Here is a 13518-nt window from a genome sequence, read left to right as displayed (position 1 = left end):
GCTCACAGTCTTGGGGGGGTCATGTGTTAGCATGGGTTGAGGATCAGTTAACACACAAAAGCCAGAGAATCTGAATTAATGGGTCTTTTTCAGGTTTGACAGATGTAAGCAGTGGAGTGCCACAAGGGTCAGTCATAAGGCCTCGGGTATTTAGTATGTATATAAAAGACTTGGAGGAGGGGACAAAGTCAAATGCATCCAAATTTACTGACAAAACAAAATTAGGTGGGAAGGCATGTTGTGACGCAGACACTAGGAATTGGCAAAGGGGATATAAAGTGGTTGAGTAAGTGGGCAGCAATTTGGCAGATTAATTTTATTGTCAGAAATTGTGAAGTCGTGGACCTTGTTAGAAAGAATCAAAAAGTGCAGTGCAGACGGATATGTGTCATGAAATACAAACTGTTAGCTGTCAGTTCAATGAGTAATTAAGGCAAATTAAACATTGGCCTTCACTGCCCAGGTTTGGACTTTAAAAAAATAGGAAAAATCTTGTTTCAAGTTTATGGGGTGTTGGTGAGGTCACACCTGGAGTACTGGCATTGAAGACTGAAGAGATTCATAGGTTGATTCCTGGGTTGAATTGGTTGACTTCCTATGAATCGCTGAACAGATTATGCCTTTATTTATTGTAATTTAGATGAATGGGGAGTGACCTTATTGAAACATACAAGATTCTGAGGAGATTTGACAGGACAGTTGTTGAGAAAATGGTTCCATGAGTTGAGAATCTCAAACTAGGGGCCATAGTTACAAAATATAGGTACACTAATTTAAACTGAGATGCAAAGAAATTTATTCTCTCAGAGAGCAGTGAATGTGTGGATTTCTCTCACACAGAAAGTCATGGCTAGATCACTGAACGCCCTTAAAGAGGAGGTACATAGTTTTCTGAAATATCAAGGAGTTGAGAGCTAAAACAAGTTGACACAAAAGAGGAGCTAAAGCCATGATTTTGGAGCAGATTTGAGGGACTGAATGGCCTACTCCTACTCATATTACTTACGCTCTTGTGTTTAATAAGACTGTAAATAATGCATTAGCTAGCAATTTACCACTCTTTCTGTTCTTTCTGTTTCACCTTAAAAACCATGTCTTTCCCTAAGCTATTGAATCTTCTAATAGCTACATAAATGGCTTTGTATCAAGTTTATTTGATAGTGTTAATGTAATGTATTGCAACATTGTATTACCTTAAAGACACTATAGCTACATCAAGGTGCATTTATGGTGAATTCACGTAACCTGCCAACATTTTACAACGTAACTATTAGACCTTAGATAGCAAAGTGTAAAAAACAGCTATGTAGCAAACCTAGATTATAAATAACATTCGACAAAACATAGTGATTGCAGACTAAACAAAACAAGTGGTGCAGATATCTGGCAAAACCATGAAAATTTAAAAGTAATGTTCTAAAACCCATTGAAGTAACCTCACTTGAGCACACACAAAATAAATCACACCTGTGTACTATAATCTTCCCTCCCACCAACTGTACTTCCCGTCTATTCCACAACTGGTCAATAATGTTTCAGATTGGCTCATCAACTCTTTTGTTGCACTAAACCACTAACACCTCTACAATTGTTGGGGTGGGATGGGGTAGGTAGGGGGAGGTTGTAGTGTATCAGCATAAATTCAACAAAGGAAGCAGAGACTGTACAAAGGTGTGAAAGAACCAGGGTGTATCATAGTTTAGCACACTCATCTGCAAAACAAACTATGTGTAATTTTATGGTCAATATTTTGGAAATTCAAAAGCAGTACCTCTTTAAAATTAGTTATAGCTATTTCTAAATATGCGTGAAAAACATATGTGTACAAGTCATAGAGTCATAGAGATGTACAGCATGGGAACAGACCCTTCGGTCCAACCCGGCCATGCCGACCAGATATCCCAACCCAATCTAGTCCCACCTGCCAGCACCCGGCTCATATCCCTCCAAACCCTTCCTATTCATATACACATCCAAATGCCTCTTTAATGTTGCAATTGTAGCAACCTCCACCACTTCCTTTGGCAGCACATTCCATACACGTAGCACCCTCTGCGTGAAAAAGTTCCCCCGTAAGTTTCTTTTATATCTTTCCCCTCTCACCCTAAACCTATGCCTCTAGTTCTGGACTCCCCGACCCCAGGGAAAAGAATTTGCCTATTTACCTTATCCATGCCCTTCATCGTTTTGTAAACCTCTATAAGAGTAACCCCTCAGCCTCCGACGCTCCAGAGAAAACAGCCCCAGCCTGTTCAGCCTCTCTCTATAGCTCAAATCCTCCAACCCTGGCAACATCCTTGTGAATCTTCTCTGAACCTTTTCAGGTTTCACAACATCTTTCTGATAGGAAGGAGACCAGAATTGCACGCAATATTCCAACAGAGGCCTAACTAATGTCCTGTACAGCCGCAACATGACTTCCCAACTCCTGTACTCAAGATTCTAACCAATAAAGGAAAGCATACCAAACACCTTCTTCACTATTCTATCTACCTGCAACTCCACTTTCAAGGAGCTATGAACCTGCACTCCAAGGTCTCTCTATTCAGTAACACTCCCTAGGCCCTTACCATTAAGTGTGTAAGTCCTGCTAAGATTTGCTTTCCCAAAATGCAGCACCTCACATTTATCTGAATTAAACTCCATCTGCCACTTCTCAGCCCATTGGCCCATCTGGTCAAGATCCTGTTGTAATCTGAGGTAACCGTCTTCGCTGTCCACTACACCTCCAATTTTCGTGTCATCTGCAAACTTATTAACCGAACCTCTTATGCTCGCATCCAAATCATTTATGTTAATGACAAAAAGTAGAGGACCCAGCAACAATCTTTGTGATCGTTGATTTCATTGGTCACAGGCCTCCAGTCTGAAAAACAACCCTCCAACACCACTCTCTGTCTTCAACCTTTGAGCCAGTTCTGTATCCAAATACCTAATTCTCCCTGTAGTCCATGAGATCTAACCTTGCTAATCAGTCTCCCATGGGGAACCTTGTTGAATGCCTTACTAAAGTCCATATAGATCACATCTACCGCTCTGCCCTCATCAATCCTCTTTGTTACTTCTTCAAAATACTCAATCAAGTTTGTGAGACATGATTTCCCACGCACAAAGCTATGTTGACTATCCCTAATCAGTCCTTGCCTTTCCAAATACATGTACATCCTGTCCCTCAGGATTCTCGCCAACAACTTGCCCACCACTGAGGTCAGGCTCACCGGTCTATAGTTCCCTGGCTTGTCCTTACCACCCTGTCTGCAAAGATCAGAGCTCTTTATTTTAATATCTGTAGCTTCTATTTTCCACAAGAGTGCTGGACTAAGAATCTAAGTAAATAATCCCTTGCCTGTCAACAAGTTGAGGTTGACTTAATATTGGGTTGGCTTTGAAACATCAGATTTATAGAAACTGACGATTCAGGGAATAAATGGAACCTGGTAAGGAGCTCAGCAGTGATTGTACTTGCAAACTGTATCTGTACGACCTACTCCAGTTGAAGTGTAACTTCTCAGAAAAATACGTGATTGATAGTATTTCTTCTATGCTTTAGAACTATAGAACTCTGCCACAGAACGCTATGGATCCATGTCATTGAGTGTATTTAAGACAGAGGTAGATAGGTTGTTAAATATAAAGGGATCAAAGGTTACGTGGAGAAGGCATAAGAATGGGGTTGAGAAACATGTCAGCCATGATTGATGGGCTGAATGGCCTAATTTTGCTCCTATATGTTATGATCTTATGCTCTTTTTTGATTAGCCAACTGGTTTGAAGCAAGATCTATTGTTGTAGCTGAAGATTACAGCTAAGAAATTAACTTTTAAAATATTTAACACCTGAAGTTGTTAATTTAATCGAAATGGCTAGTCAAGTGATGTGTTGCAGCAATAGTATGTGGGAGCTGTTGGATGTTTTGACTGCTTGAAGAGCCTTAGCTCAGAGTTGATAAGCTGGAATCCAAGATGCAGACACTGTGACACATTAGGGAACAGGAGAGTTACTTTGACACTGTGTTTCAGGAGGCAGTCACATCTCTTAGATTTATTACATCAAATTTGATCCATGATCGGGGCTAGTAAAGTGTGACTGCGATTAAGGCAGATAATGAGCTTTGGGATTTAGCTTTAGAGCAGCCACAGCCAATGTCCTTGTCCAGTAGGTGCTTTTATTCCCATTGTGGATATGGAGACGGACTGCGGGGTGGATGATCAAATTGACCACAGCACCATGGTATAGAGTGTCATTCAGTAGAGGGAAATAACTGAAACATAGAACCATTAGGGAATTGCATAGTTAGAGGGATAGATCCTGTTCTCTGCAACAAAGACAGAGACACCGGAAGACCGTATTGCGTACCTGGTGTTGAGGTATAGGGAATCGCTTCTGGGCTGGAAGGAATTTGAAGTTAGAGAGGCAATATCAAGTTGTCATAGTCCACGAACTTCGAAATATTATGGGTAGGACTTGGACAGAGGTTCTGATGAAGGATTAGTTTAGGGCTAAATTAAAAAGCAGAACCTCGAAGTTAAAAGTTTCAGAATTACATGCTGAAACAAGTGAAAATTACAATAGGGTAATTAACACTGGAGAGTTAAATATGTAGATCAAAGATTGGTGAAGGAGAAGGGTTTCATAGAATCCCTACAGTGTGGAAACAGGCCAGTTGGCACAACAAGTCCACACCAACCCTTCCAAGAGTAATCCACCCAGACCCATTCCCTTAAATAATGCAGCTAACCCTCACATCCCTGGACACTATGGGCAATTTAGCATGGCCAATTCACCTAACCTGCACACATTTGGCCGAAACTAGAGCACCAAGGGGAAACCCACACAGACACAGGGAGAATATACAAACTCCACAGAGACAGTCACCCGAGGCTGGAATCAAACCCGGGTCCCTGTGCTGTGAGACTGCAGTGACATCCACTGAGCCATTGTGATTCATGGGGCACTGGTACCAGCACTGGGGAAAGAGGAAACTATTTCATTGAGATGGCCTTCATTTGAATCATGCTAGGAGCCTTATCATGGGAAGTTATATATCTAGGGTTGTTAATAAGGCTTTAACTTAATTACTAAAGGTGAGAGTTCAATTGAATGGAAGTTTACAAAGTCAATAAGAAATGAGAGTGCAGAGATGGAGGGTAGTGAAGGGATGAACAAAACAAAGTGTAACAGGAGGGGACAGAAATCATATGCAAATGAATGCAGCGGAAGTTAGAAACAGAGTAAGTAATAATGTTAAGCAGTCAAAGAGAAGGCTCATTATCTTAATGAAAATGGTATTTGTAACAAGATAGATGAGTGACAGCTGAAACAGAAACAGTAGAATATGACTTATTACGGAGTTGTGGTTGCAAGACTGGGAACATAATATTTCAAGCGTATTCAAAGTTCTGAAAAAAAATTAAAAAGGAAAAGGAGATAGGGTAGATTTGTGGTGATGGAGCATGGCAATGTAGGTTCAATACACCAGGACATACAATCAGTTTGGTAAAAAGAAGGAATGGCAAGGGAAAGAAGTCATGGGTGGGAGTTGTTTATATGGCCCCTGAAGTGTCGCCTCTCTGTAGGACAAAGTGTAACTTGAGAGAAAGCAGGGGCATATAAGAAGGGCATGATAGTTGTCATGGATGATTTTAATCTGCATATTGACTGGACAAATCGGGTACACAAAGGTAAAATGGCAGACAGATTTCTCAGTTACTTCTTAAAAAAATGGCATTACCAGATCTAAAATCGCCTGTTCTCAGGCCTTGTCATGTGTTGTAAGGTAAGATTAATGTGAAATCTAGTAATTAAGGACCCTCTAGTGGTTAGCAGTCACAACATGGTAGAGTTACAAATTCAGTTTGAGGGAGAGCAATTGAGGTCTTAAGCCAGTAAGCTCAACTGAAATAAGGACAATTACAGAGATATGACGGAAGTGTTGGGCAAAGTGAGTTGGGAAAATACATAAGGGAAAGTCATTGCGTGAACAATGAAAGACATTTAAATAGATATTTCTTAATGCTCAGCAGAACTTTATTTGGACTTGATGAAAAGGATGAATCACTTGTAGTTTGCAAAGGCAGTCAAAGAGAGTATCCACTCAAAAACAGAGGCATACAAAGCAGAGAAAACTTAGTGGCAGGCCAGAGGATTGGGACATTTTGAAGAACCAGCAGCAAATGAGTAAAGAGTAGGGAGAAATGGGCACAGATTGGGCCCTTCACTACCTTCCATCTCTGCACTCTCATTTTTAGAAGACCATGAGGCCAGATGAAAAAGGAGCAGAATTAGGCCATTTGGCCCATTGGATCTGCCCTGCTATTTGATCATGACTGATATATTTCCTAACCCCATTCTCCTTGGTATCATGAATTTCCTACTGTTCAAAAACCTATCTACTTCTCTCTTAAATACACTCAATGACTTGGTTCCCACAACTCTCTGTGGCAATGGGTTCCACAGGTTGTCCTTCCTCTGACTGAACAAATGTCCCTATCTCTTTGTCCCTTTACTATGAAACCCTCATGACCTAGTCTCTCCTACTCTGGAAACATCTTCACTACATCCACTCTACCCGGGTCTCTCAGTATTCTGGAAGGCCCACACCATCCTTCTAAATTCCAATGAGTACAGACCCAGAGTGCTCAACTGCTCCTCATATGGGCAAGCCCTTCATTCCTGGGATGATTGTCATGAACCGCTGTTAAACCCTCTCCAACCCCAGTACATCCTTCCTTAGTTATGAAGCCCAAATCTGCTCACAGTATTCCAATTGTGATATGACCTCATTTGGCCTCATGTGACCTTATACAGCCTCAGCAGTAAATTTTTACTGTTGTATTCTAGTCCTTTTGAAACAAATATTCACCTTACATTTGCCTTCCTAACTGCCAACTGAACCTTTATGTTAACCTTGAGAGAATCCTGAACTAGGATTCCAAGTCCCTTTGTATTTCAGATTTCCAAAGAGATTTGCTGTTTAGAAAGTAGTCTACAACTCTATTCTTCTGATCAAAGTGCATAACCTCACACTTTCTCACATTATATTCTATCTGCCATTTCTTTGCCCGCTCTCCTAGACTTCCAAGTCCTTCTGCAGCCTTCCCGACTTTCTCAATATTACGTATACTTTCATCCATTGTGAAAGTAAATTAGCACAAAATGTAAAAACAAACAGCAAGAAATACTACAGGTATGTAAAATGAAAGAGTGTAGCATTCCAGAAGACATTTGATATGGTGCCACATAGAATGTTAAGCTCATAACAGGAGCTTACCATATTGGGGGTAATGTATTCACATAGATTGAGGATTTGACATCACTCAAAAGACAGAGAGTCTGGATTGATGAGTCTTTTTCAGCTTGGAGAGATGTAACTAGTGGAGTGCCACAAGGACCAGTCTTAGGCCCCCAGTTACTTACTATCTGTATTAATGACTGATGTATGGAAAAGGGGACAGAGTGCTATGCATCCAAATTTACTGACAAAATAAAAATAGATGGGAGGGTGTTATGGACCAGACCAGACCCCCTCAAAATATTTTGAGAATAAGAAAAGATAAGCCGAGATCCTATTGTTTTCTTATTTTAATGATCAATATAACATGCTATGTTCCAGATGCAATTCAATTGGTCAAACTACTCGACATTAAACGAAGCACGATTTATTGAAACATTTTAGTTAACATACAAAAAAAAACTCTTTTGGAAAACGTAACAGAATAATAGATACAGTACCTATTACTAATTAGCTGTTCCAATCTAGTAGTATCCTATGAACACACTTCTTGGCAAAAAGATAAACTTAGTTCTCACATGCAATATATGCAGTAGGAAGAGAAATCCCAGCTTCTGGCTGTAACCAAGGGACGGGGAAAGATAGCTACTTCTCCAAAGCTGCAACAGCTTCTGCTGAATCTAAAAGCTAAGAAAAACTAGAAGTCCTGGTCTGTGAGAGCTGGCCACACCCATCTAGGCTGCTGCTATTCCAACTTTAAAAAAAAGCTCTTATAGTCACCACAGACTGCTCTTTACCTCCCGTTCAATCTCTCTCTTGAAAGAGTCCAGGACAAAATACACATCTTAAAGCCACAGCATGGTCACAAGGGCAATTTGTCATCAGGACGTTAGGTATCAGCAAGGGGTTATAGATAGATTCAATGAATGGGCAAAATCTTGGTAAATGGAGTTTACTTTTGGAAATTGTGAGCTTTCAGTGCACTTTGACAGGATGAATCAAAAGGCAGATTATTTTTTCAAATGGAAAGATAATCCCAAAAGGTGCAGTGCAGAGGCATCGAAGTAATCTTGTGCATGAAATAACATGCAGGTGCAGCAAGTAATTCAGAAGGTAAATAAAATTTTGGCCTTTATTGATAATATAAAAAATAATGAAGTCTTGTTTCTACTATCCATAGTTTTGGTTCCTGCATTTAAAAAGTACTCAATTAACACAGAAGGCTTTTCAAAGAGATTCACTTGGCTGATTCCTTGGCTGGTGTGATTGACTTACCAAGAGCAGTCAAATATTTTTTAGCTTTTATTTATTCGGGTTGAGAAGAATGAGGGGTTATCTTGTTGAAACATGTCACATTCTGAGAAGACTTGACAGGGTTAATGTTGAAACCATGTTTCCCCCTTTTTGTTAGGGAATATCGAACTGGGAGATACAGTTCCAAATGAAAGAGACATCATTTAAAAACCAAAATGTGAAGGATATGTTTTCTCCTAAATTATAGTGACTGTCTGGTAGTCTTGAGTTGTAGAGGCTAGATCACTGGATATTTACAGAGAAAGTAGATACATTTTGAAATATCAGAGTTGGAAGGCTCTGATGAGCTGGCACAAAGGAGGGGTTGAGGGCTTGGGCAGAGCAGCCGTGATTCTTTGAATGGCAGGGCACTATTCCGAGGCCAAATGGCCAACTTTTGACCTATTACTTAAGCCGATAAGTTCAAATCTACTGTAAAGGTTGCAACAATTAATTCCACGTCAAAATATCCCAAGTTGAATTTTGATCTCTAAGAACACGAGCAGGGAATGTATGAGACCCAAAGAGGTGGGAGGTGAGGTAGTGGTGAGAAATTGGGTATGGGCAGGCCCATCACCTTGCTGACCTCCCGTGAATTTTACAAGTGGTGGGAAAGGTGGTTGTTGGTTCCACTGCCTTTAGTGAAAATGAGTGCTTTAAATGGCCAAGTCAGAGCAGGAGAGCACTTTATTTACTCCATGAGGAGACCACTTGGGGTATTTTGCGGCCTTCTTGCAGGTTCAGCATGATGAGGGGCCTTTTGACTGAATACCAAGAGGTCTACTAAGGTGAATCATAGTTTCCCCTCCTCTAATCATTTCTTGGGGCTGGGATCTCGAACCTTACAGGGACAGGACAGCTGACTGCATGTAAAATCAGGTCTGTATTCTACAATAAGCAGAAGGATGATTTTCCTAACTTTCCATCCAGGAGGCATTGTCATCATTTTCCTATAAAGTTATCAATAGATTGTAATTTACAGCTGATGAAGTTGCTCAGTTGCAGCACTGAATTTTCCTTTACTACAATCTTTATCATCGATATTCCATCAACAGGATTACACTATCCAGACAAATCCAAATTAAAACTATCCCGTCCAGCCTAGCTTTACATTGTATAATGTTACTCTTTTCCTCATCGCATATTGAGGGAGCACCAAGATATTTAAACAATCAGAATCCCTGAAATCACTGACTTCGTGAAGACTTTTGCTCAGCAGTGGATTAATAAAACCATTTTAGGTAATATTAGAAACAGAGAAAAACACAAATGGCTGAGCTACTTTGTGTTTCCAAAATATGTCTCTGACATCACCAGTCAATGTCAGATTGTGTCAGTTCCTTGCAGTTTTCAAATAAGCTTCATGCATGTAATTTGAGTTCGCTGAGTGATCCTTCTTTTTCCTTCTCATTGCGTTGTTCAATGCTTTTAAATAGGCTTGTATCTCCAGGTTCTTTGCATCCATTTTATTTCTTAGCATATTTTTGAACATGAAGTTTCATTGAGGTTATCACAGCTTTGTAGTGTGGTTATCATATGTGTTTAGCTCTACTTTTCCAACTCTTGGCCTCTGACTAAGCATTCAACAGTTTTGAGAGTGTGACTTGCCTCACAAACCTATGTTTCCTGTAGAAAAACAACTTTTAGTATGCTTTGTTTTACTTTGTACATGTCATTAGCCTTTGTAAAGCATATAGTGTAGGATTTGGTCAGTATTTAAATTCAGGCAAGTTATGTCAATCCTACACTTTTACAATTTCTTTTAGTCAAGTTTAGTATCATTTAAATACCTGCAAAATTGTTAAATGCAGCTACTGTTTAAGAGGGACTCCTGTCTAAGAAAAGCAGGTCGCTGAGACTACATGGTTTGCTGACAAAGTTCCCAATATCCCCCAATGAGCTCAGGGGTTGCAGCCAATGATTAGCAGAGAGCAACGTGGGTGTTATAAGATCTCCAGATATTCATTTTGATCCTAACAGTTCAAGCAGGATGTGAATGTGACCCTTGTGCTCAAAATTCACAGCTATGCAATACCACACCTGCTGTCTTGAATTTGATGCTAATGTCTCAACATAATTTGTTAAATATTTTTAAAAAATGAATTCAATGTAACATGGCACATTTCTTCTGTTTATAAATATTTCACTTAAATCGAAGTTGTGAAATAGAATATTGTGACCTCCTTACATTGGCTTTATGTTTTATCACCCTGATTTGATTTAGTCAATATAGTATTTTTGCATCATTTTTAATGTAAAAGACTGAAAATTTATGATCTCAGACAATATATTTTCAATTCTAGATGAACGGCAGGAAACTGAATCAAAAGTAAGTATACATATATTTTGTGTACCTTATCATACATCAAAAGTTTTAATCAAATGAAATTGACAATATGTAATTCTTTTGCACTTTCCTCCTTTATGCAATCTCAGGAATTAAAGTATCAATGTCTTTGTGAAATTCCTGGATGAACCCTTTAACTTGCTGGTGAATGTACAGTTCAACAAAACAGACTCCATCAGAACATATCGTTACATTCCTTAAATGTTGATCAATTGTGATAAAAATCCTTCCATAACAAAATATAATTTTTTTCCAAATTCACCCAAGAAATACTGGAAAATGCAGCAGGTCAGACAGCTTCTGGAAAGGTGTAAAGGTGTCCTGGCCAAATATTGGGAATGGGACTTCCTTCATCTTTTTATAGATGCTGCCTGATCGGCCGGAGAGCTTCCAATGTCTTTCATTGTGACTTCAGGTTTGTCGTACCTACAGTATTTTGCTTTATATTTTGTTCAGTGATTTTATGTGAAGACGGTGGCTATTTAACTGAATCAATGAAGGGGGAAATGAGTACAAAACCAATATTTAGAATTAAAGGTGTAAATACAAATATCAACATGAAAAAAGCAAGATCAAAATATTTCTCCAAAATCGTCTTCAGGAATATTTTCATCAGTAAATCTGTTAGGTGAGAGGAGAATCATTTCATTTTTATTTATCTGTTATTTTTTATTGTTGGTGATGTTCATAATATGTTATTTAACGTGCAGCGTTGTATCCTGCTCCTTTGTGCATGTGTGCTTTTTCATAAATTATTCAATGTTGCATGTTGAACTTAGTTAAAAATCACACACACCAAGTTATAGTCCAACAGGTTTATTTGGAAGCACTACCTTTCAGCAGGCTGCTCCTTCATCAGGTGGTTGTGGAGAATCTGATCTTGATCACCGAATTTATAGCCAAAGGAATCCAGTGTCATGGAGATGTGACACAATAAATAACTTTCGATGAAATCTTTCATCTTTTGGAATGGGATATGCTGGTTTCTGTTCTTTGATGTGTAAATCCGAGAACCTCTTTTAAATTACATTCTCAAGATAGCTCAGCTTTTCTAACAATAGGTGTGAAGTCTGTCTGTGTCCCAATGTTGAGTCAGACTGATAAGGCCTCTGTATATTTTTACAGAGTTTTACATGGATTCATGAAGTTTTGAAGTAGCAGAGCTAGTATACAGATGAGTGTGTGAGTGCATGTGATAGAGTGTGTGTGTGTATATGTGTATGTGTGAGCTTGGTTAAGTGTGTGTGTGAGTGTGATGGGGTACGTGTCTGTGAGAAGGTGCATGTGTGGGTGTGAGTGCGGAGTGTATATGTGTGTCCATATGACAGAGTGCTTGTGATGAGAGAGGGTCCATGTGGATCCATGAGTATGTAGGAGTGTGTGTGTGTGCGCGCGTATATGTGGGTATGCATGTGTGTGTGCATGTGTGTGCATGCATGTGTGTGTGTGCACATGTATGCATGTGTGTATGTGTGTGCGTGTGTGTGTGTGTGTGTATCATGCAGTGGGGTCACCTGTAGAGTGACATGAACCTAAGATCCCGGTTGAGGTCATCCCATGGATACTGAACTTTGCAATCAGCTTCTGCTCACCCACGGAGACTCTCCCTCATACAAAAGCTCTCTGTCATATTCATACACATGCACCCACCACACATGCACACTCTAACAGACACATACCCGATCACACTCACACACACACTTAACCAAGCTGACACACACTCTATCACATGCACTCACATGCACACTCACTCTGCCACTCCTACGCGCGCTCATACAAATTTATGGGGTAAATTTGTTTTTGCAGAATTACGTTTTATTTTGCTCAAAGACTACATGAATCCATGTAAAACTCTGTAAAACCATGTAGAAAGGTTGTCAGTCTGACTCAACATTGGATCGCAGACAGACTTCATACCTATAGTTAGAAAAGCTGAGCTATCTTGTGAATGATTTGGAGGTGCTGGTGTTGGACTGGGGTGTACAAAGTTTAAAAAGGTCACACAATACCAGGTTATAGTCCAACAGCTTTATTTGGAAGCACTGGCTTTCAAAGTGCTGCTCCTTCATCAACCACCTGATGAACAAGCGACGCTCCAAAAGCTAGGGCTTCCAAAAAAAACCTGTTGGACTATAACTTGGTATTGCGTGATTTTTTTTACCTTATCTTGAGAATGTAATTTAAAAGAAGTTCTGTGATTTATATATCAAAGAACAGAAATCAGCATATCCCATTCTAAATGATGAAAGATTTCATCTAAATTTGTTTAATGTATCATATCTCCACGACATTGGACTCCTTTGGCTGTAAATTCTGTGATCATAATCTTATTTTCCACAACCAGTTCTTTGAGAAGGTGACCAAACAGGTGGATGAGGGTAAAGCAGCTGATGTGGTATATATGGATTTCAGTAAGGCGTTTGATAGGATTCCCCATGGTAGGCTACTGCACAAAATATGGAGGCATGAGACTGAGGGTTATCTAGTGGTTTGGATCAGAAATTGACTAGCTGAAAGAAGGCAGAGGGTAGTAGTTGATGGGAAATGTTCATCCTGGAGTTCAGTTATTAGTGGGGTACTGCAAGGATCTGTTTGGGTCCACTGTTGTTTGTCATTTATCTAAAAGACCTGGATGAGGGAATAAAGG

General features: G+C 39.6%; 1 protein-coding gene across 1 annotated transcript in view; it reads left to right on the top strand.

Annotated features, from left to right (window-relative positions):
• si:ch211-214p13.7 (uncharacterized) overlaps nucleotides 1-13518 on the top strand; it is a 55886-nt gene that overhangs the window by 35274 nt on the left and 7094 nt on the right. Inside the window, exon 3 of the mRNA XM_060833015.1 lies at nucleotides 10828-10853. Coding sequence (XP_060688998.1) covers nucleotides 10828-10853 — 26 coding nt within the window. The remainder of the gene's footprint in view (nucleotides 1-10827; nucleotides 10854-13518) is intronic.

Source organism: Hemiscyllium ocellatum, chromosome 12 (genome assembly GCF_020745735.1).
Source record: "Hemiscyllium ocellatum isolate sHemOce1 chromosome 12, sHemOce1.pat.X.cur, whole genome shotgun sequence".
Taxonomy (NCBI): Eukaryota; Metazoa; Chordata; class Chondrichthyes; order Orectolobiformes; family Hemiscylliidae; genus Hemiscyllium; species Hemiscyllium ocellatum.
This window is presented reverse-complemented; position numbering and strand designations above follow the sequence as displayed.